The sequence below is a fragment of the Oenanthe melanoleuca genome, chromosome 1, assembly GCF_029582105.1.
Source record: "Oenanthe melanoleuca isolate GR-GAL-2019-014 chromosome 1, OMel1.0, whole genome shotgun sequence".
In the NCBI taxonomy this organism is placed as follows: domain Eukaryota; kingdom Metazoa; phylum Chordata; class Aves; order Passeriformes; family Muscicapidae; genus Oenanthe; species Oenanthe melanoleuca.
In genome coordinates, this window is record NC_079333.1 from 92,755,707 (window position 1) to 92,780,476 (window position 24,770).

At 38.1% G+C, this 24,770-nt stretch overlaps 1 protein-coding gene across 5 annotated transcripts in view; it reads right to left on the reverse strand.

The window, feature by feature from the left end:
* MID1 (midline 1) overlaps positions 1-24,770 on the reverse strand; it is a 231,788-nt gene that overhangs the window by 17,558 nt on the left and 189,460 nt on the right. For all 5 annotated transcript variants that reach the window (XM_056496616.1, XM_056496609.1, XM_056496623.1 and 2 more), the window contains exons 4-6: positions 13,413-13,520; positions 10,226-10,374; positions 6,739-6,866 (exon numbers count right to left, since the gene is read on the reverse strand). In XM_056496616.1, the coding sequence (XP_056352591.1) occupies positions 6,739-6,866; positions 10,226-10,374; positions 13,413-13,520 (385 nt within the window). The remainder of the gene's footprint in view (positions 1-6,738; positions 6,867-10,225; positions 10,375-13,412; positions 13,521-24,770) is intronic.

Here is a 24,770-nt window from a genome sequence, read left to right on the forward strand (position 1 = left end):
CCTAAGAGTAAAATATTTTACTTAAGAAATGTACTTTATTCAACACAAGAAAATAAATATTAATTTCTGGAAAGCAAAAATTACTGAAGGCTTAATTAACTCTAAACTGCATTTTAATCACACCTAAGCATCTCCAGCTTCTTTGAAAATGGCATCCTAAGTTTTCTCTTTGTATGCACACCTGGCCTTATGGCTTTAAATTTACAGACCTTCATGCAATGAAAATGTCTGAAAGAGATTTGACCTAAGAAAAACATATTTTCCCTGGCTCTTGTGATTAACCCACACTCACTTGAGACTATATTGCATTAATTCAGCTCTTTGGCAACATTCATTTCATAAACCACTCAGAATAAAACAAATACACCTGCTTCTCCTGCAGAAAGGCAAGCAACTCTGCATTCAGGTGCTTTGTTATGATAAAATAATGCAGCAGCCCAAATTCATCATTCTACAGCACATACTCCTTTAGAGAGTGTAAATTTGTAACACAATTAAAGAGTTTGATGTTGGAGTCAGGTCCAATATATGTGCAGATGACAATGACTTAAGGCTGTGGGAAAATAGAGGTGAGTAAAAAACCACCCCCAGGATCTCTAGCTCTAGTATGTTCATCATTGCCAGAAAGTTCTCTGCTTCCCTTATCACTGGTTCCTTTTTGCTGCAATAATTTCAATATTCCTAACTGCCCTTCTATATTGTTTACCCTCCCTAAACCCCTGCCATGCCCTCACACCTGCTTTTGGCCATTTGGCCTCATGGATGGAATGAGCCTCCCTGAACCATCTTTCCTGGTTCATTCAGTACAAACTGTTCAGCTTGCTGTTTGTTGTTTTCTAGTGTTACAGGTTTTTAGTTCCCAAACAATCGGGTCAGATTTTCTTTCTGCATAAAATCACCAAGTTCAGTGCAGCCTCCAGCCCGAATAGCTGGGCTAGGAAGAAAAATCAGAGACTACAGTTTGACCTCAACCAGTTAGCTTCAGCATTGCATTTGTTAGTGTGTGAGTTGGTTATTGAATTCTCCAGTGCTGTACAGAGCCCTGTGCCACAGGGAAACCTCCTCAAAGACTGCAGTGATCTCAAGGCTGCACCAGCAGCTTCCCCTTCCTGACTCCCCTTCCTCACCCCTGCTCCAGAGGGGAAGCCCAGCAGGCTTCCAGCACAGCAGCAGAGGATAACTTACTTCTGCACAGAGGATCAGAGCAAATACCTGGGAGTGGTAACTGCTTCAGACACTCAGACTTGCATTCACAAGCTTTTCTGAATCAACACTCTTACAAGACAGAAAAATCGTTGCTGAAGGCTGTTTTACTTCATTTTGACTCAAAACTGAGTAAACACACTTAAAAAGTCAGCAACCACACCTAAAATGCCTGAAAGGCACAAATATTAGATATATAGATTCTTAAATTTGCTCTCAGGAGTACTGATCTCCTAACTAACCCTTTAGTTTAATGCACCTTCCTTTCCATGCCATCTGCATGGCTTTTGCTCTGAAGCAGAACAAATGGCTCACAAAATCTACACACCTGAGGGACAGTTTAGGGACACTGCCCCCTCTCCCTGGTGAATTCCAGAATTAATGTAGTGCCTCCTGGGTGCCTATTGAGATTTTGTCTAAATCTCATCACAAGGTCATAGAGATTGAGTAAAACTACCTCAAATACATTTTATTTGCCCAGTTTCCCTCTCTCTGCTGTTATGCAGTGATTGACTTAGTAAAAATTCCTTATGGATTTTGATGCTGAGTGTCAAGACCTAAAATAAGACTAAGCAATATGCTTTAATTAATGGTGCTAAAATATCCATTTTGCTGGTATGACCATGAGGGAGTAGCAGAAGCTGCTGTGAACCTCTCTTAGACATTCATTACTGATTCCATCTTGTATCATGACACATGTATCATGCTGTATCAGCATGGAGGAACTTGAAAGGCACAGTGACATCAGATGTGGATTCAGATTTTATGTATTATTAACTTGTCATGTGTGAATTAGTACCAAGGGCTTGGTCATATACACAAACCATTTTGACCTAGTCTTTGGGCAGACCAAGACTGTTCAAAACCAACAGAATGAAAAGAGATTACACCCAAACCATGAGACTGAGCATTGTCTGGAATTGGTCTTTCAGTGCTGAAAGAGTTAAGCAGCGAGACAGGTTGTGAAGAGTTTCCAGAAAGAAGCTGTTTCTGTGTGAAAAATTGCTGGCATATGCTAGGCAATAGAGGTTTCTTTGTGCAGTCATAGGTGAAGTGATGGATGAAGAAAATTTATCATTGTTTCAGGTGGAATTTCTGAAGTAGGGCAAATTGCAAGGTCAAAGAATGGATGTTCCTGCAATTGATTTCAAATTGCAAAACCAAGCATTTTTGATTCACAGTAATATTGTGCAGAGAGTTTGCAAGTCATAAGTATTGCCTGTATCTAGCTAGATACATGTTTAGAAAAAGATGGTTTCCAGATGAAGATCTTGAGCAACTGTTAAGATAAGAATGCTTTCATAAGACATCAAGGCTATATATACAGAGAATAGAACAGTCAGATGAAGATTAAAAGTATTCCTTTAATATACTGAGCTTGATATCTCAATGTCTGGCTGGCAACTTTCAGGAAGATATCAGAGATTTTATTTGGATAGCAGAAGCTTTGGACAGATATCTACGTAAATGATAAGCACAGACTAGTTAAATTTATTTCTTCAGTAAAGAAATAGCCTAGCAAGAAAGAAAGATGGGGTTGAGGATATGGAGGATGAAGAGGATCTGACAAATATTATACTGGGAAGAACCAGAGGAGAAAAAAATCTCCAGGAGACAGCCAAGGTCAATTGTTTTGAAAGCAACTGACAGCAGAGATAATGAAGCTGGAATTTAAGTTTTGACATTTTGTTCAGAAGCAGTACAGATGATAGCCATAAGGTAGACTTCTTCACTTAACTCACACCATAGATCTGTGACTAGAATGTACAAATGGTCTTTGTTTTACTTACTGAGTAATGTGATAAAAGTAAAGCCTAATTCACTCTGTCACAAAGCATTCAGTTTACAATCTGTGAAAATTCCATGCACCAATCTGAAAGGAGTAATATAAATCTTTTTCTGGATTTTCTGGTCAACAGTAGAGAAGAATCAAATGTGTTTTACTCTTGGGATTATATTTATATATATATGTATATATACCTATATCTCACGTATATCTATATACATATATTTACATAAATGTATTTTAACTGTCTGCATAGGTTGCATTTTATGCTCAGATAATTTGGACATGTGCTTTGCATTCTGCCACTGCAGCCATATGCTATGTATTAATGTGAAGAAAAGCCAGTTAGAACTGTTTTTCACTGGGCATCAAAGGCAAGGATAAAAATGGTTTGTTAGGAAAAAACAGTTAAAATGCATTATATATTTGCAAGTTTACTTAGATTGCATTGTGAGCAATTTTTTAAGACTGTGGATGAGTTAGGAAAAAGGCAGAGAAGGAGCAATGTAAATGACACAGTCATCAGGATGGATCACAAAAAATATCTTTGTAGCAACTTCATTTTGGTACAGATTTAACCTTTTTTTTTTTTTTTTTTTTTTTTTTTTGCAGTGTACAGCTATTAGTTTGATAATATTGACATGTGATGTACAATAGGGAGAAGATCTGAGGGATGCAGAAACAGACTGCCAGACAGAATTCACCTCATATAACTTCATAGATCAAAACCACAGCTACCTGCATTTGAATAAGTATATCTACTCTCTGTTTGAGGATAACTGGGAGAAATAGGAAACTCCAGAATGGAGTCAACTGCCTCGATATATGTACTCAAAATGAGATTATTTTTCTTCTCTGATATAAAGGAAGATGAGACTCAATATGTTAGAGGTAGAGATTGCTATATCAGGGTGAATTAGTCTGTTTTTGGTTTTAATTCTTCCTTGCATTTCCTTGGATTTTTATAAATTTGGGGTGAAGACTCAACATAATGGCAAAATTCCTGCAGATCTGGAGAGAAGCAGGCACCATAACAATTCACTGGTACTGTATAAGAAGCTGGAATTACACTTATCACATTATTGTTGCGTTTTATTTACTTGAATATGGGTTAGATACTGATTTGTATTCATCTGTCACACAATGATAAAGAAATTTCTTTGCAGATATAATTTCTCTTTTAGATATGGCAAGAACCCCACAGCTCCATCAGGCAGGAGTGCTGCTGCCCTGTGCATGCACCCATCTTGTGCTTCCCAGTATTAATCTATTCACTATTTACAGGGTCACAGAATCAGAGAACACTTTGGATTGGGAGGAACCTTTAAAAGTCTTCTGGCCCAGTCTCCAGACAGTGATCAGGGACAAGCTGCTCAGCATTCTGTCCAACTTAACCTTGAGTGTTTCCAGGGATAGAACCTATACAGCCTCTCTGGCAACCTGTTCCAATGTCTCATCACCTTTATTTTACAGATTTTTTCCTTATATGTAGTCTGAATTTACCATCATTTGGTTTAGATCCATTACCCCTTGTCCTTTCTCAACAGAATGTATTAAAATGTTTTAAGTGTTGAAAGACCACAGTGAGGTCTCCTTGGAGCCCTCTCTTCTGCAGGCTGAACTACCCTAGCTGTCTCAGCCTTTCCTCTGGAGAAAAGCCAGAAGCCAGTCCTCTGCTTGGAAAAGATAGTGGCTGGAATGAGGAGACTGCACCCTCACATTCTCCTGCACCAACACAAGTATATCATCTGAAAACTGGGACAAGTGAATGGACCCAGGAAGTGTTCTCCAATTCTTTTCTAATAGTGCTTTGTGCCTTTCATTGCAATTTCTTGCTGCTAACAGCAGATGCTTAAAGACCCTGCAAAATAAAAACCTACCACATCTCTTCTGTTTTCAATTGAGCTGGAATGAATTGTTCTAATTCTGGCATTGAAATCAAAACACTCTAAATTACAGTAATTTGTTTCTCTTTGTGAGTCATTGTACACTCTGAGACTGCACATTACTCAGACTTTCAGTAAGGGTCTAATCCTGTGGGTTTCCTCAGGCCAAAGATCTCAGTCAGATGAGGTGGGGCTGTGCTGTGGGAGAACCACCCCACAGCCTGGCTGAGAGCACACCCCAGGCTCTCTAGGTCCAGACACAGCCAGATCCTCCAGTTCCCTGATGGGGGAAATACACAGTGCCACCAACATGAGAAAACATCTCTTACTGCTGAGCCTGTGATGCTGATTGCTTGAACAGCTTCTGTTGCTCGTGGGAACTCTGCCAAGCAGCAATCTGCTGCAGCAAGGAGGCAGCCCCAAGGGAGAGGGCAACACCTGGAGCATCCATCTCCTGGGAAATGGGCTTTAGTCCCTGCTCTCCCTCTTCTGACTGCTCCAGGCTGAGCTCCAGCTGCTCTTTCACTTCACTCTGCTGCAGTGGCTTTTAACCATTTCTCAGTCCTACTTCCTCACATTCTGGTGGTGAGGAATGCAAGGAGAGAAGGTAGGAAATGCAACCCAGTTGTTTGAAGCACCTAATGCTTCCTGGAGCGTTCTGGGGCTGCTGGAGGCTATATATTCAGGATTAAGAGGGAGAGTGTATTTGGTTTATGTAGCAAGGTTTTGGAAGTGGCTGGACTGCAAGGGTTATCTCTGTCAGAAAAGATCAGGAGCTGATTCAGAATCAGACACAGAGAGTTCTGGGACACACCTGCCACTGTCCAAAGCTGAGCCCATCCCTGGTGCTGATGGTGCCTCTGTGACAGCATCTTAAAGAAAGAGTAAGAAAGGCTGTGCAGCAGTGGGGGGAGAGAAGAGGGAGAAAATGTGATAGAAAGAGCCCTGCAGATGTCAAATTTGGTGAAGAAGGAGGGGGAAGAGGTGCCCCAGGTGCTGGAGCAGAAATTCCCCTGCAGCCTGAGGTGAGGACTGTGGTGATGCAGGCTGCTTCCCTGTAGCCCACAGAAGAGCACAGGGAAGCAGATATCCACCTGCAGCCATGGAGAATTCACTCTGGAGCAGGCTGATATGCCCTGGAGGGAGCTGCAGCCTGCAGAGAGAGGACCACACTGGAGAAAGGCTTGTCACAGGAATAGGGCCCATGGGGGACTCACACTGGAGCAGCCCACTCCTGAAGGGCTCATCTGGCAGAAAGGACCCACTCTGAACAGCTGATGGGGAACAGCACCCTGTTGGAAGGGCCCATGTTGGAGAGGTTCATGAAGAGCTGCATTCCGTGGGAGAAAGCCTGTGCCAGAGTAGGGGAAGGGCACCAGGAAGGAGTGGCAGAGGTGATGTGTGATGAACTGGCCACAGCCTCCATTCCTCACCCCCATGCACCACTTTGTGGGGGGCAGGTAGGAGAGCTGGGAGTGAAGTTGAGCCCAAGAAGGATGGAGTGGGGGAAAGTTTTTTTTTAGATTTATTTTTATTTCTCAGTGTCCTACTTGTACAATTAATTTGCAATAAATTACATTAATCTTCCCCAAGTTGAATCTGTTTTGCCTGTAGCAGTAATTCTTGAGTGATCTTCTTGTCCTTATCTCAACCCATGAGCTTTTCATCTTATTTTCTCTCCTTACTGAGGAGATGGAGTGGGAGTGGCTTGGTGAGCACCTGGCAATCAGCCAAAGTTACAGCCACAGAGAGAACTGAAGAAAATCCTATCCCTACTATTTTATGAAGAATATGTAGTAGTAGCAACTCAAGGAAAAAAAAAAAAGAAAAAAAAAAAAAAAAAAAGAAAAAAAAGAAGAGTACCTGTAAGGTAGTCAAGGCATTCCAACAATTTCTTCTCCCTGGTAAAATCAAGTGCGAAAGTATCAAAAGTATCATTGAGGTTAATTTCAGGAATTAGAACCTGGGAGGATGCAGTTGCCATGGAAACCCTGTAACGAAAAGAAAAATGTCTTTTAGCCCTCAAGACACAATGAGTTTCATGCCAAGGTGTATCTGATCAATATGGTTGTTACAGCTTCTCAAAAAGCTTGATAAAAGCTTATATATGTATTTTATTTATATGGTTTAAGTTAGGAACTTCTCCTGCTGCTTTTATTTTTGATAGCAAGATCTCCAATAATTTTTTTTTGTTTTTTTTAACTGAGCTTAGGCCTATCATGCAGTGTCAAATAAGATTTTAACAAAATATTGGCCAAGCAACAATATCCCTTGAATTCTTCTTTTTGATCATCCATTGGACCAAAGAAGAAAGGGCACTATAATTAGTTGTGTTTTGAGCAATGCTGACAGATGCTTCATCTCTCCATCCCTTGTTTTCCCAAGCATTTTCCTCCTCCAGGCATGCCTTGGCACTGCTGTCCCAATGGCTTGGTGCAGTCCCCACACCTCCTCAGCTGCTCACCACAGCACGCTGCTGTTAACTTCAAAAGGCACAGGAGGGAGATAAAACAAATAGATCTCAGCATGGTTTATTTTAGAAGGTTTTTCCCTGCAAAGCATGTGTGCATACTTATATTTCCTCCAGAACTGAAAAGTTTCCTCACCTACATTCACATTTTCTCTGACCAGATGTGCTAATATAAAGAGATGAACTTTCACAAGAAAAATGCCATCAGGAAGCATTTTTCAGACCCTTCAGCCTGGTTTTTCAAAATGCATATTTCTGGAGTGCTGGATGCTGGATATGTTTATAGAAAGTTTGACTGGTTTAAGGAGAGATTACTAAGCCTTATGCTATACAACAGAAGTTGGGCAAATGTTTCAGTCTGGAGGTAAACAGAGAATTATGTATGGAACCAATGTCTGTTAGCTGCCATTCCTGACATGCCTGATCGAAATATTTGATTACTTCAATTTAAAATTTTCCCAAATTATTCTTTTTCTGTAGACAGGACGGAAATGACTCCAGGACAGATGTTTACTAAGAACTATTTTTTTCATATTTCTCTTTTGTGTAGTATTTTAAGAAAACACAATAAGGAAAGTCAAAACCAGAGCTGTACATCTCATTGTCCTCAGCATAATTTTCAAAAGCTGAGCTGAGGAGGTTTCCTGGTCAATATTCTTGATATACAGTTTTCAGCAGTTTTTTCCCTTGCAGCTGTGGATGTAGAACTTAGTTTAAAGTAGACCCTAGGACAGATTTATTTATTAATTTATTTATTAATTCATTCATTTATAAAATTGCCAGGCCTTTTCGGACTGTTTTTGGGACATGCAGAAGTTGCTCTATATTTACATGTGTTACAGTCAGTTTTTAGTGAGATCCACAATTCAAAATTTCAGACACCATGTCACCATAGTAGGTTCAGAGGATTGAATTTCGTCCTGTAATTCTGCCTAGTGTTGAGACTGCAAACACTGACACTGTACTTGATTGGAAAGGGTTTTTCTGGATAAATGCATTTCACCCACTGTAAATAATGCACAACTTAATCATCAGAGTGTCTGTAATGACTTTGCTTGTGCAGTTACCTGTTGTGCTTGTAACAGAAAATATTTTACAGCAATTACTTTGAAATGTGTGGATGAAGAAATACAATGAGTGTGATTTCAGGAGACTGCTTTAGCTGCTGGAGCTCAGAGCCCTGGTGAGACTGTTACATGAGCAGTCTAAAAGCAAACAAAATTATGCTCACCACATAAGAACTAAGAGAGTTACTTGTGAGGAATAATTTATTAATTCTATTTAGCCTCTTTTTCCATTTGCAATTTGTCTGCAAGCTCTTGGTGTTTTTTTTACCCTTGGTTTTATTCACTGCTTGGAATGATTCTCTGATTTTCAGGCTGTTCACAGCCATCTCATTACAGACAGCAATGTGTGATAGCCAAGAATTAAGTTTGTTTGGGCACATATGTCAGCTTGTCTCATTTCTGCTTTCCCATGTCTCTCCCATCTCTCCTGTGATTGTATTTATGATGCAAATGCTTATAAGTGCAGCTTCTCTGAATATTCTGTGGCAGTTACTTAGAAAGCCCTGTGTCTCCACAAGTTTCTGCCCTGCTGCTGGTTCTGCTGGATACTGAAAAAAAGCACAGACCCTCACCTTCAGCTTTTGATACTTGTAGTTTTACTACTGGCTTCAACTGGGATGCCACAGTGTTGCTTTGTGAAAGAAAATAAACCATGGTCTAAGAGACAACTTATAAACCACTGCCTTGCCTGACCTTGCCTTTTTCAACTGATTTTCAATTCTCTAAATCTGTAATGGGCAATCCAGTGTTGCTGGCTTATTTATAAATTGATAATTAGCTTTGATGAAGACTGATGCAGCACAGAGTAAGTCTTTCATAGTAAGTGGAAGACTTAAAAAATATATGTAATAGGAGCAGGGAATTTAATGTTTTGGATTTGGGGGAAATTGGCCAGAAAATGTGAAGATATAATGTGAATCCAGAAAAAAAAAATTATAAAAAAAAATAAATTAGCTACTTAAATTTTTTTTTAAAAAAATTTACTTTTGATGTCTGTTTTTATTGTCCATATTCTCCTTTCTTAAAACTTTTAAATTTAAGGGTTTCTTTCTGACTCCTAAAAAGCTGGTATTCCAGCAAAATATTTCTTCATCAGAAAATACTGCTGAAACTCAATGGACATGTTTCAGCATTCACAGCATTGCACTGAAAAGCAGACCAAATTTCCTGATAGCATGGTCCTGGGGATCCTTGATCTATCTGGCATGCTGAAGAGGAGCCAGGACCCTGAAAGAAGTGGAAATTCCCTGCACCCAGGGACCCAACACAACAAGTGCTGTAACCTCCAAACCCCCTGGACTGTTGAATCTCTATTCCTTCAAGATGCATGGTGTAGATTCACAAAGTTACACATTTCATTATCTTGTATTTTGTGAAGCATTTGCTTGCTATTTTCTAAAGAATATGAACCATTAAGATAATTCCCATTTTCTTCTAAGGAATGTACTCACTGCCTGATTTCTTTCTCAATCTCAGAATTCCTCATGAAGTAGGAATTTCAGCCATAAACCTTTTTTAAGTGTGTTTAACATCAGACATCTGCTTGGCAATCATTCTAACTCTTTCACTTGTGCATGCTGTTGTTGTAGCTCTTAGTCTGCATCCTTTTTTGACTGCTCCTTTTCTCAAAGGGATGTTTTGATTTAGCATTCCAGTAAGGTTCTTCCCACCCTGGTATAGCATAAAGTAGCATTTTGGGGGAATATGTGAACTACCCCCTGCCTCTGATGGGACAAGACAATGCAGCAACTATGACAACCCAGTTGCCTTAAAGTGAGGCTTTTCTTTTTGTTGAGAGGAATGCTTCCTTTACCTTTCAGTGATGTTTTTAGCAGTTTGCAGGAAGCGAGCGTGGTCATTCTCCTTCAGTGACTGCTCAGCCTGAGAGATGAGCGATGTCGAGCGCTCAATGCACTGCTTGCAGTTCGCAATCTGCTGAGCCAGTTTTCTCAGCCTCACCACCTTGAGAGGAAACACAGGAAAGCAGTCAAGTCTCTAAGGTCACAAATCAGGATTGGGTTTGCAGTTCAGAGGTAAAGCTGGGCAAAGGAGGAGTTAAGATGAATGGCTTTGGTGACAAGCTTTGTGGTGAACTCCATCTAGCCATGTCACATTTTTAATAAGGGACAGGCACAGCCTTTCTGCATGAATATTTTCCACATGGAAAACAACAGGAGAGAGCCAAAACAAGCACAGCTGGCCTTTTTTCCAGCAGAGGGAACGTCATTTCCTGGTAATTTCTGCTTACATGATAACTAAAGTCTATTTAGATAACCATTTCCCTGAAATTCTGAGATCTGTGTTAAAGGCTACTTATGGATTAACTGCTTTTTCCTATTACTAAGGTGAGTTTCAAAAAAAGAAATAAACCTGAAAATAAAAGTTAACAGAAAAAGACTGTTCAATTATGTTAATAATACTTGCCTGACCCCATTATGCGCTTTAAGAAAAACAGGGTGTTTTCTTGCTGGATATTTTTAACTAGACAAAAGCACAGTAGTGCTGGAGAGCTGATTATTATTACTGCAAACACATGTGCTGGAGATAAACACAGTAGATGTGACTGTAATCATTAGCTGAAAGGTTAGGGAAGGGCACAGTCTTCCCTTTAAAGACAATGTTGGCTAACAAAACTTTCAGGAACGACAATAGTTCCTGAAAGGTCTGGGAGTCCTTCCCTTTGTTATCACATCAGGATCATAGTTTGAACAGGAGTAAGAAATAGGAAGGAAATTAAATAATTCTGGAATTTAGAAAAGCACATTAAGACCCAGTTACATGCAAAATGAGGAAACTAACAACCAAGTGGGTTGGCAGAAATGTCCACATTTATAATGAAGATAACATTCCCAATCTCAGGAATTAGGGCACAAGCTATGAAGTTGCTGATTTGACTTTTAGATATATTTGCATCTGAAGCAGTGATGAGGGTATCTTAATGCAGCTATCTGACAACAAAAAGAAGTAGGAAAATAAACATTTTTGAAAAAATTTCCAAAAAAGTTACTGGCCAAATGATCTGGGTTACATAATATTTGTATCTCTTTAAAGATAGAAACAGCAAAGAGAAGAAAATGCTGGGAATGCACAGATTTTGGTAATGCTGCTGATTGCATTTGCAGAGATTACAATTCAGTCTACACCAGCCTGACCAGGGACAAGTTCACTGCAGTATTAAGAAGTTCGTCTCTCTATTTAGTAATTAATTAACAAACAGTGAACTGAAATAAAAATTAACTTCTGAGTTTTTTGCAGTAGAAGGAATGCCATGATTTGTGATGTCTATATATGAACTACATTTTTCACTTGATTGATTCTTTCTTGTATCTTCAAGAAGATGAAGATGATAAATTGAAAAAGGAAGACTCTCATCTCACTCAGTCCCCACCCACTTCTGCAATGGCAGGAATGACATCTGCCCTAGGATTATTTTACCTAGTTGATATTTGCTTCTTTCCTGTTACATGTTCTGTGGGATTTTGTAGGGTTTGGGTGACAGGTGAGATTAATATGGAGCTGCTCAGGGTGTACAGATTTGTGTAACTGAACCTGCAGCCTTGCAGGCACAGCTAGAACTCAGTGTGTGTTTCCAGCTCTGTAGCCACACCTACAGAGCCACACCTACCTATAGAGAAATTTGTCATGCTCTGCCTTCCAGAAACACTCTTAGCCACTCTTAAAGCAAGATATATTGGGCAGAGCTTCCTGTGGCTTTTCACATGGGTCTCTTGAGACCTTGAAATCTTTCAACATATACCACATTTGAGTGAAAGCATTCCAGACCTTGACTGGAACTCCACTGATACAACTTTCAGCTCAACAAAATACAACAAAGAATGGGGACAGATTCTGATAACAGCTCGATTCAATTAAATTTGGAGTCAGTTGGACTACAAATCTTCCATGCTAATGGAAATTAGAATACATTTTTGCAAGCAACAGAGTTTTTAAAAGCAATGTGATATGTATATTGCACAAATTCAAATGATTGGTAGGTTTTCTACTTCATTGGTAGCACACCTGGTCTCTCTGCATAGAGAAAAAGTTAAAACAAAAATGAAGGCCATCTATTTTATTTGAAGGGAATTTTATTTTGTTAACAGCATGAGGAAATTCAGGTTTTTTTCACACAGTGTACAGGACCTGTGGTTTCAAACGTGTTTAAGTTAGCCCTTGCCTACAGGCTTTTCATTTCAAGTTAACTGGAATGTCTTGACAGCCACATGAACCATTTAACCTGCTCTTGACTTTATTCCTTTTCTGAGCTTTTCCCACACAAGAAGAATGAATATTTCACTTAGTTAGTTTAGGAGTTAAACAGTAAACTCTTCATACCTAGAAAATAAAAATGTTAATTGAACACTAATGCATTTCTGAGTTAACAGTTAGCTAGCAAAATATGTTGAAACTTGAATATCAGAGATTTTTCCTGCTTAGTGTGTTTGCTACTAATAATCATGGAACTTTGGGAATTAGAAATGTACACCTAATTAAATTTCTTGCACACTTTTGAATATCTTTTTTTGTAAACAAGACCTCATATTCTTAAGAATGACAATGACTGGAACAAAATTTTTATGTGACAGTATTTGAATAAAAAGTTGAAGTACCTAGGCAAAAAAAAAAAGGAATTGTGAGACATGATTCTATATGTTGTGGCATTTTATGAAAGTTAACATTTTGGAGGGAAATATTGTTGGGCACATAACAGAGTGAAGGAAACATTAGGTGGACATAATTTGTCATTTACCACTCATGACACCATTTCTGGTTTTGTCCTTAAAATCCATAATCGCCTGTAGTAAGAGAAATACCAAATAAGGAGTTGAGGTCTAATCTTCTAGGATTTAATTCCTCCTTACATGAAAGTATCAGTCAGTAGCCAAGGACTACATAAGGACTTCTACAAATTTCTACCAATAATATCTGCAATTAAAAAAACTGTAATCAAAAGGAAATGGTATTGACCTATTGGTGATCTAAAGAAGAAAAGCTTTTACCTTTCCTTCTTTGATTTTGGTGCCAATTATTTGCCGTCTTTGCTGGATTATTTCAATGAGTTGGTCACACTCCTCCATCAGCTTGGTTTCTTGGCGGGATGCATTTACCTACAAAGTGAAACCTTATGATTAGCAAAACCTTCTTTTGACATTTTCCTTTTCCATCTCCTAATTTAAAAATTGCAATTTCTAAAATCTTGTGTTTGGCATTTTTTTTTCCTCCTTTCTGCATATAATCTGTTTTATTTTCAAGTCCCCTCTTTTGGATTTTGCAAAGTACTGAATTGAGTCTCAGTGTCTTGTTTGCAGGAGGCAGGACTTGCAAATAGATAATCAAGTATTTCTAGCTCAGGTGAGAAAGTCTGGTGAGTATTGAGTGGTGTCAGCTCTAATACACACCAGTGAGAATTGAGGTCTCCTTGGAGATGCTCCACACATCATGATTTGCAGCCATATAAAGCACAGTGTGCTAAGGGCACAAGCACTGGATCAGAGTCCATCATGTACAGTAACCCCTCTCACTGCTGCCACTGCCCTCTGATAGTAAAGGATGCCAGGAGGAAAGAAGTCCCAACATGTCTGATGGCTCCCATGAACACTTTCTCATCCTCCTACCATTTGTAGCTCAGTCTTCTTGAACCAGACACAATTTTTACACCATTACTAATATTCAGAAGAATTAAATTATATGGATTTTTGAGTCTCTCCTTCAAATCCTGAAAACCTTAGGAATCTGCATAATTCTACAGAAATGAGCACTACAGTTTGACTCTCAGTGAAGTGAACAACTGCCTCTTTTAGAGGGATTTGAACCTATCTCCTTCCAGCTCCTTTTAATAATCCCAAGTCCTTTTACTGGAAAGGACAGTGAACTACTGATACCATATATATCCACATATTGGTTCCTGAAAGATTCCAGTTTTCAAGATCCAAGTGACAATACCACGATTGTGTGCTGGCTACAATTATTCCTGCTTTGCCTCAGCAACGAGTCAGATAGAAAATAGTGTGCTCATATAGTTTTCTAGAGTATAAATATATGAGGAAATGAAATTTTTTAGTGTAGAAATCCTCACAAATATTAGCTTTCTGTAGAAAATGTTGACTTTTGTAAAAAAAGAGGAAGAAAACTTAAAATAGAAAAGTTAGAAAGTTTGGGTTCTCAGATGAATATGTTCTATTTCTGAGGGAGACTGAATTTTCAGTGCAAAGTCAACATTCTATACAACCAGAAAAAAGGACTTCCCCTCCAGCAGTTTCATGCTTAGCTTACATATATGTGTTAAGAGTCAGAAAAAAAGGTAAAAAGTTCTAATTATGCCTAGAATAAAAACAAAGAAAGGATTTATTTCAGAGTTATGTTTCCATTTGCACTTTGCTAAAGGAGGTCAAGAAGGTAAAGCAGCTTTCAGCCCTGGCTAATTGCCCCCACAGCCATGTCACCCTTTCCACTGGGATAGTAAGAGTCAGTGGTGAACAATAACAGGGAATACTTTTCAGGTGACAAGTTTTGCAACCCTTGGTTCTTTTTTCAGTCCGATGAGCCCCGTGATTCTGCATCAGTATTCTTTTCTTTCCTTCCAACAATGTGTTTAAACATGCATTTACCTGTAAGCACATTATGGAGCTCATTAAGCTTAAGCAAATGCTTATGTATTGAAATTTGGACCAGAACCAATTTTACAAATAACCTTCTTATGTGAAATACACAGTATTTCCTCCAGGCAAAGAGAAGTCATGTTCATAAAGACCTGCTTTCATCAAAATTTTGGATTATGTCTGTCAAACCTTCATAAAATTGAAGTTTGTTTGCACATTTTAGAGGCTTAATTATTAATTAAGACATCAAGATTATAAAGAGGAAATACATTTGTTTCTGGAAGGGGTCAGACGTAGCTGCAAGTGCTGGTGAAGCTGTAGAAGGTATTCCTATGGTGCTGTTTTAGGTGCCCATGGCTGTCCTTACATTTGCTGTTTGCTCTGCCTGGCTTCTCACCACGGTCCATGAGGAGAGAGCACAAAACAGCCCCCCCAGAGAGTGCCACTGTCTCTCCACTGATAGCTCAGGGAACCTAGGAAAGTTAGTCAATCCACACTGTCCCTCCCAATCCCTCTGTTTTTGTCATCTCACCACCTCAGCTGCATCATGCATCTTACTTTGGCATGAAACCCTGCAGCTCTGCTTTCTACAAGCTGTACCATGCACCTTTCCCATCCCTGACTCCAGTTTCACTCCTGGGTTGGCATTCCACTGAAGAGCAGGGAATCCTGCACAGGCTCAGCCCAGGGCAGGGATCACATCCACTGCATGTGGGCACAGCCCCTGTGTCAATAGCAGGGTTGGCTCATGCCACAGCCAACTTCAGCACTTAATTACACTAACACTTCTGGCATTTAATTATGGTAACACTCCACGGGATTTTTGAGTAGCTTCCACTCCAAGTGTTACTTCTAGCACCACTTACATCACCAATTCGCTTTGTCAAGAAAACCTAATTAATTTTTGGGATAACTGTCATGAAACACAAAGTTACAGGAAGGTTAAGTCAACATTGTTTCATTTAATACTGTGGTTGATTTGAATAATAATGTATTAATTGGATCTTAACCTAAAAAGCTCAAAACTAAGAAAAACAAAATGCTTGGAAAAAATGTCTGGATTTCTTAACGCACTGACTGCAGACTTCTCTTTTTCTTTGAAATCTGAAAAGTGCACTCTTTTATAAACTCCATTTGAAGACATTTCCAACTTTATAGCTTGGACAAGCTTATTTAAAATGAAAATAATATTCTAAAATTATATGATACATCTGAGCTTTGTATGAAAAAAAAAACAAACCCTCAGCATTTAATCTGAGGGCTTTTCTCAAGCTGAAATACTCCTTAATCATATTTTCAGCCCCCAAAGCCTCTGGTTCAATTGAGCACATGCCTAATTTTAAGTGCACTACATGAGCTGTGGCCCTAAAGGGACTATTTGTGAGATTACCATTAAATATTATTTACTTGTATGTTCCTGAGGAGTCATATGTCAGACCAAAGAGCCACAGGCATGGATCAGGCTCCACTGTACAGGTGCTACAAAAATACCAGAATGCTTTTCCTTCAGCTTGAGTCCTTTGACAAACAGCAACCTTGACAATAACTTCCAGCTGGGCTGGCCAAGGAATGTGAGTTCTGTCTGGTGAAAATATTTGAGGTTTTACATTCTACATTTTTTCCACATTAAAAAACAAGCCCTGTTTCCAAGGAGTTTGTTAAAAGAGACTGAGAGCTGCCTTATAAAGTCTGGTGACTGTGTCACACACTTTGTGAAAGTCTCCAAATCATAGAGAGAGCTGACAATGAAGGTTGATTCATTAATCTGAGAATTTTCTTAATCTGTTGTCTGAGAGTTTATGCTATACTTGGGGACATCTTTCTATGAAAAATTTCACTAACATTAATAACTTAGTTTTGTTATCAACTGGTTCCTTAAACATCCATGTCCAGAAATACTTTGAATCTAAAGATTTCTGTTTCATTGGTACCATTTTTATAAACTTCTTTTCCATACCAGTTTTAAAACTGACTAGGAGGCCTTATTATTTAGCAAAAACTATGACATCTACAGAGAAGAAGAAGGACAGATTCTAGTTCTGCTTTTGTGGGGAATGTATTCCCATTTTTGTAGCACACACAGACCTCAAATAGTTTACTGACAAAACCCAACAACCTTACAAATTCCAGGTTTCTTTCTTGGTTTTCCAGACATATGGATAGGGACTGTTCCTTTTGCCTCAGGAAGTAGGTGTAGTTAAAAAAAGAAAAAAAAAAAAAAAAAGAAAAATGAGGGTTCCTCAGATGTCTGCCAGGGAGCTGGAAACAACAAGTTCTCCCAACCCAAAGGGGAGAGCAGGCCAGCTGCTCCCAGCTCCACAAGCTGAGAACTGATTTGGAAAGTGTTCTGCTCTCTGTAGAGCCTTCCTAGGCTTTCATCTTCAGAGACCTGAGTTAAATTGCAGCTTAGCTCATAAGAAAATGAATGTGGTGGTTTCAAAGTCCCCAACAGATGTTTGGGAAATCACAGAGCTACAGAATGGCTGGAGATTTGAGGTTACAATGGAGCTTCTATGGTTAATTCAAAGGCAAACAGAATCAGAGGGCTGGATTCATACCCACAAAAACTTCCACAACTCATATTCTGAAGCAAAGGGTTTTTTCAGAATGTTCCTTGCAATAGCAAAAACTCTTCCTCTGAGATTCCTTATAGGTGAGGCAATTCTCTCCACAAGTGGAAATCTTCATGTGTCTTTTTGGCAAAAAAACTTTAAATTACAAGCAAGGTAGGACATTTTAAATTAGAGGGGATCTGCTTTTTGAAGGCTATGCTCTCTGTGATAAGTTCATCAAAACCAGAGAAATCTTTATTTACTAATCATCTGTTGGTTATGCAAAATGGAAGAAAGTAGGTTGTAGAAAGAGTCTGATCTTTGGAAATTGAGGTATGAATTTGAGTTCCAGATTAATGATTTTAAAATGACTTAAATTCCTTAAAAAATAAATTCTTTGCAGATATGGCTGTGCAGGTAAAGAAGAGGTATGATTTTTTCTTTATGTGTTTGAGTTGATAGTTATAGAATGAATATATACTATGGCTATAGAATGTCTATATACTCACAACAATTACTGTATAATCAAAAGAAGACAAAAATATCAGAAAAGTAAATTGAATGATTCCACTCAAAACCTGTTACATCATTGGCACATACTTCACTTTAGATTTGAGACTGAATTTCTTCTTACTCCAAACCCAGAAACTGAGATTTAAAAAACCCTAACTTTTTCAACATATAATGGCTAATACCTATTTGCTCTGGGAAAACTTTCTTCATTGTCATGTATATGTGGACCACATTTTCTTGGATTAGTGTCCCTAGATGAATTAAAGGATTATTCTCCTCTAAAGAGAGAGGCCTGTTTATTTTACTCCATGTTGTAAAGTGAGTATGAGATTTCTTCATAGATCCAGAGTATTATTTTAATGTCAGCCATATGTAATTTATTCATTTAATAGAAATACAAAGGATAATCATTAACGCACATTTGTGAAAAATATTCCTTCCTTTCATTTTATGGCTATGAGAGTCATGGATTCAAACTTCCTTTATTTCATATCCCTGTTTGGTATTATGGGTTGCTCAGTTTAGTCTTCTACAGAGCAAAAGCAAAACTCTTGGAAAATAACTTTTTCAGGTTTTCCCTAGTCTGAGTGTAAATCTGATTTTATCTGTGGTGACAAACTCTGCCTTTGGAAATATGTGATATTAATCAGCTTGCCAGCTGAATGGATCTTTTATAATATTTTTACTTTGAAATGGTGCAAAAAAAAAAAAAAAAAAAAAAAAAAAGAAAAAGAAAAAAGAAATAAAAATAGTCATCTTCCATTTCAAGTGTGCCAGAGGCTTTGTTTTTGTTTGCATTCCACATCTATCTCTAACCAGGAGACCTGTGTTTACAGGCAGTCTCAGAGCAGGTTAAACAAAGGTCAGGGCAAAAACATGCCATCTTACTCTGGCTACATAGGAATTTTGTGAATGAGGGATCAATTAGGCTGGGATAGCTAAACCACTTTGAGTCCAGCAGATAAGACTATCTGCCCCAATCTTGGCTAAAAGTAAACCTTCCCTAGAAGAATGAAGTACTGCTTTTACTTACTAGAATATTGTTTTAAAGGTTTTTGTCCCACTGTGCTTCGAAGCACATTGTTGAGAAACTAGCCAGCAAGAAACCTAGAAGTCCTCTAGTGACATTTACAATCTCACCCTAAAACAAAAAAAAATCCCAGAATTTAATGGAAAAAAAAATTATAGGAACCTCATTATTTTCACTTTTTTTTTTTTTTTTTTACACTTTATGTTAGACCTTTTTTTAAACATAAATAATGAAAATACTTTTTCATTGAACAATATTTAGTTATTTATTGTTTTTACTTTGTTTTTCCTGCTGACATTAAGCCTTTGTCCATATTGAGCAAAATATTCCACTTCATGTGTTTCACTTAGGGTAGAAAAACAAAAACTATCAAATAATCACTGAAGTTCAAAGGACTGTCCATCCTTTCATGATGTTGAAACCAGTGCACTTGTAAACAATAGCTCAATTCTTTGAACTGTCATCCAGGATCCAGGGTCTTTAGCCTAGTGTTTAACATGCTCACAAGAGGACCAGTGCCTTTGTTCTCCCTGCTGCTCTAGTTGCTCTTTAGCTGTTTGTGCTAGGCAGAAAAAGGAGGAATTCAAGAGCATTTTGTTCCCATAATGACAAACAACTCAGAGATAGAAGGTTCCATAAATTGACAAAATTTTGACTGACAAGTTACAGTCTCTGATAGCAGGCACAAAATTTTACCTGCTGCATTAATTGACCAGTGATTAATAGTGAACTAGCTCCATTTATGACTCTAAGGACAAAGTCTTGCAAGAATATCAGTCTATCAAAAAAGATCTGAACATCTGGATATGAGAGAAAGGGAGCAGTGGAGTAAATCAGATCTGGCCACCTTAGCAGGCAGGGGCAAGCTCTGCTCTTAGTTTCTATACAATCTGTGTGACCTCTTACCATAACTACAATTCCAATTTACAGAAGGTACAAAACTGCTGAAGCTGCCATTACATATTCCTGCACATGCTTAATCTGTACATAAACTGTATGCATAAATGCTGCAGTTCCATATTTGTATAGGACCAATTATACATTTAATTAGCAATTTTTGAAAACCATTTAATAGTTCTTTAGGGAAATAGTATTTGACTACTAGGCTGCAGCTTACTAGGCATGCAGCTTAGGACTTCCTTGAATGAATATTCTGTATCACCATATGCCATGCTGAATGTTTTGTCAGTTCTTGTTTCTGAAGTTTCTCTTTTCAGATGCTACATAAATTTAAGACACTGACTAAAGCTTACCTGAGATTTCCATTGAATGAAATCAACTTTTATGAGAGTGGAATTAAAAGTAGAATAAGTAATAAAAAATCAAAATAGATCATGCCACATATTTAATCAAAATAATGTTAGTAGAGAAAGAGTCTCTTGTAACTTCTCTCATTAGAAACTGTCTCAGAAAAAAATGCTTTAAACTCTATCTTAAGGTTTATGTATGTCATCAGGTTTGCTATTAGTATCTTACTCAGAGTGAGAACTCCTGATTTCTTCAACTCATATTTTCCTCTCTCTTTCAGAAATCAAAAATTACCCTTTACTTTTAGCACTTAAATATAGCAAATAAATGTAGCTGCTGAACAAGCATCTTGACAAAAATGGAAGATAATGGGGAAGAGGAAAAAGCAAATTTCTGTGGAGTTCTTTTCTGAGTTAGCTGTGAAATTATCACTCATATTCCACACTGATGGTAAACACTTATCTAACCCATTGCTCCTTTTCTAGGGAAAAAAAAAAATCCCCAGCAAAGTAGATTTCTTATTCCAAAGACTTTGTATGACTTTGAAGGCCATTTGCTGCAGTTCAGACACCAGGATTTACATACAGGCTTTCCAACTAAATTTTCCTGTTGAGAACTTCTCAGTTTACTTGAGTTATGATAATAAAAATAATCCCAAATCTCAAGGAGTGAGTACCGTGAAAATTGGTGAAAACAGAGCATTCACTGTTTCTTATTGTGACAGACAAAGCCTCTTTATTTTTCAAGTGTCCTTTGGGAATTGCATTGACAGCTGAGTTTTGATTTTGCTGTCTCCCAAGTAACAGAAATGCCACACAAAAATTGATGGAGACTTTTTGTTGCAAAATTTGGAATGCCTGTCTTGTTGCTGAAGTCTTACTAGGAGCTCAAAATTCCATTATTAAAAATTATTAAAATTTTCCTGTTTGGCTAATTTCTTTTTTTATCAGCCATATATAAAAATTATTAAAATTTTCCTGTTTGGCTAATTTCTTTTTTTTATCAGCCATATATAAAAACAGCAATGGCAGGATTTTTTTAGGTGCTGCCATCTTCTCTTCACTTGTTTTGCACTACTGCTTTACACTGATTTAAATAAGAGTGTTGAGTATCTGTGCCAGTGAAATAAAAGTTTTTTCATCATACTAGTTTTTATTCAGGTGATTATACAAAACAACTATAAAAAACACCATTTGACACACAAAAACCCAATTTTTGACTGGGAGCTTTACACTGAGATTTTGCCTGCAGCAGATCTTTAGAAGTGAGCTAGGAACTGAGCATTTCTATTACATACAAAGAGAAGGATGCAGCAGTTTGAGGGTTACACAACTAGAGGAAAACGCCTCCTTTTCATACAACCAAAAATTACTTTCCAGTGTTGTCCAGAATCTGCTTCCTATGACGTTTGGTGAATTCAAAACAAAACAAAACAAACAGAAAGTCTGAGATACAGATGCTATAAAGCTGTCTGCAAGCAAAACCTATTTCCTTTCTCCTCCCCCTAGATAATTACTTCAATTTCTCCTCCAGCTGAGTTCAGATTATGTTTCTGTCTAACAGATGAGAAGCTTCATGGTATTGAGTATATAACAGACTATTTAATCATGCATTTCCTAGAAAAGATGAGAAAAAAAATCCAAAAACAAAACTCAAATTGCCTAGAAACAAAGTAACTGGCATAAGAGGCTCATGCTCAAATTTGTGCCTTATGTCAATGGATGCCACGATCTAAAAGATTTTTACAGAAACCTCATACAGTCATGGAGTGGAAATTATGATAAAGAAGAAAATTTTCTGTGATACAGCACTTTGTCCTGACACAGACACAGTCAGAGAAACCTGTAACACTAAAAGCAAGGGGAGAACTAAACACTGACAGTGTTCTACCCTCCCCTGATTAAAGCAGGAAGAGGCTGAATCCCGAGCTGTGTGCAGCAGGAATGGGCACAGCCAGCAGACAGGGATGCAGCCCCATCACCTGCATGTGCCAGGTGTGCAGGGCAGGGGGGCATGCTGCAGGCTCACAGGCAGGGCAGGGGTGCCAAAGGACACACTGGGGCCCCCCAGCACACAGAGGGACAGGGGGAGCCCTGGAGAGGGGTTGGTGTGGCCACAGCAGTGCTGTCAGCCAGGGATTCACCTATAGTGCCATGTCCTGGACCATACATTGGTCAATCCCAATTTTACAACGCTGTTTTGGAAAGATTTGTACAAGGCCCCTGCAGAAAATTTAAAGATAAAATTATCCAAGACAGTTTTTAATGGTCTTAAAATAAGTTTTCTACACATACAACCAGAAGTGTGAACACTGTGAACTAGGCCTACAAAGAAATACATATCCAAGTAGAAGCTGTTTCCATTCCGTTCTCTCAGTTTGTGGAGAAAGCTCTGTTTTATCCTGTGAATGAGTTTCTCATTTCATGCAGCTGTCCCAGGGGAGGCAGCCAAGCTGCTTTCCCTGCACAGAGTGAGGGCAGAGCTGCTCTGGGTGAGGGATGCTCTGCAGAAAGCAGCCAGGACAAAAGTGTGAGTTTGTACACTTGCCATGGTCTGTAGGGAAGGAAAACAAAGCTTTCCTGATTAACAGCCTTCAGGGTTTCTGCAAAACCAAGTAATGACAGACAGGATTACAGAGGATGGGAGAGTAGAAAGACAGAAAAAATAGTGTAGAATGAAAAACATGTTAGAGATGTGTCTGAAAGATGAGTAGAGCAAGTGTGTCAGCAAGCTCCTAAAGAAACAGAAAGATTTGTGACAGAAAAGAGTTTACAGTTTCAAGCAATCACATTTCAGAGTGTGGTTCCCTTTGAGAAAACCAAATTTTAAAAATAGTTGCCATAAACTCATAAACTAATCCGTGTTAAGCATGAAAGCAGACATTCAGATGCTAAAATTATTATTATAATAAAATGCTTAATATTGTTTCTTACTTAAAGCAGTAAAGAATACAGGTTTGGCTTGATTTATTCACAAAGGTTTTCCTGCTGTTATGACCAGAACCACCCACAGGAATGCAAGACTGGAAACAAACTTCTCGAGTCTCCCAAGATCAGGTTCTCCATCAGGATAAATCCTGTCATAAATTGATAAGCTCCATCTAAAAATAGGCAAGATTTATGTCACCATTGCTGTGATGAGAGGCCAAACCAGATACCCCCTCTCCAGTGGCTGGAAGGTCTCCAGCTTCCAGATTATCAACATCACTGATCAGTCCTCGTGTGCTCGTGGGAGAAAAAAATGAAAATGACTGTTTCAGAAAGGAATAAATAGTAGTTTTAAAACATAGAGAGATTGGGATCTGGCCTTTGCTATGGATGAAAGTGCAATTGGGAAGAATGCATGGGTGGATCACTAATCTGCCATAAGGCTGGTTCCTGGGAAGCCACTGACAGCTCACTTGGTTGATAAGAAACAGTGGCTTTGTGACATTTGGTTTGGCTGGCAAGGATTCATTTATTCAAAGCACACAGAGCCTGTTTGTTGTTCATTTTTGGAAACATCAGCTTCTGCTCCGTATCAAACCAAAAAAGACATTCCTTTTTCATTTTTTCATGTAACATTGAGTTTTTTGGCTTATGACATTATAAAGGCTTATAAAACATGTTACTGTTTATAGCTACAAATAAATGTTAGTGAGCATGACTTTTAGAAGTTTATATATCTCAGAGTAAAGTCTTGGTAAATTTCATACAAGTAATAATAATAATAATAATAATAATAATTTCCTTTCCTTCCTTGTTGTTCAAAGTTCAAACTATATGTGAAACTGAAATCTTATTTTCTCTTTTTCAAAACTGGTTTTAAAGCCCCCAAAATTGAAATCAAAATTAATTGAAACTAGGTAAGGAATATCAAAGTAAGTAACAAAAGTCTTTGAATTTACTACCTATGTTTTTAAATGTTTACAAATTATGTACAATGTATTTTACATTATTATCTGTAATATATCTAAAAATGAAAAAGAAAGCATTTGCTGTAAAACTAACTTCCTGTTCAGTGAGTTCATATGTCCAAACTGATACTTTTCCTAGTATTTCCTAGTTTTATCTTTGCATTGTTAATGTTTTAGCCAATATATTGCTTAATTTAATTTTTAATTCGGGTTCTTGGCTTGGGTTGAATTTGTCTCCTGAACAAGCAAGAAGAAAAACAGTGTACTGACTTTTCAAAAATCTATGTAAGCCACAGTTTCTCCAATGCTGGAGATTTGCACATCATATCTGAAGTTTTGACAGGGCTCTGAGAAATGGAGATAACTTTACAGTTTGCTTCCCATCCCCACTTGCCCAATTTCCAGCACGGCTGAGGTCCAAGGTTTTGACTGAAGCTCATTTCTTAATATTTAGCTAATTTAAATGCTAATTAGCCTAATTTGATGAATAAAACATGGTAGGAATTCATTAACAACTATGT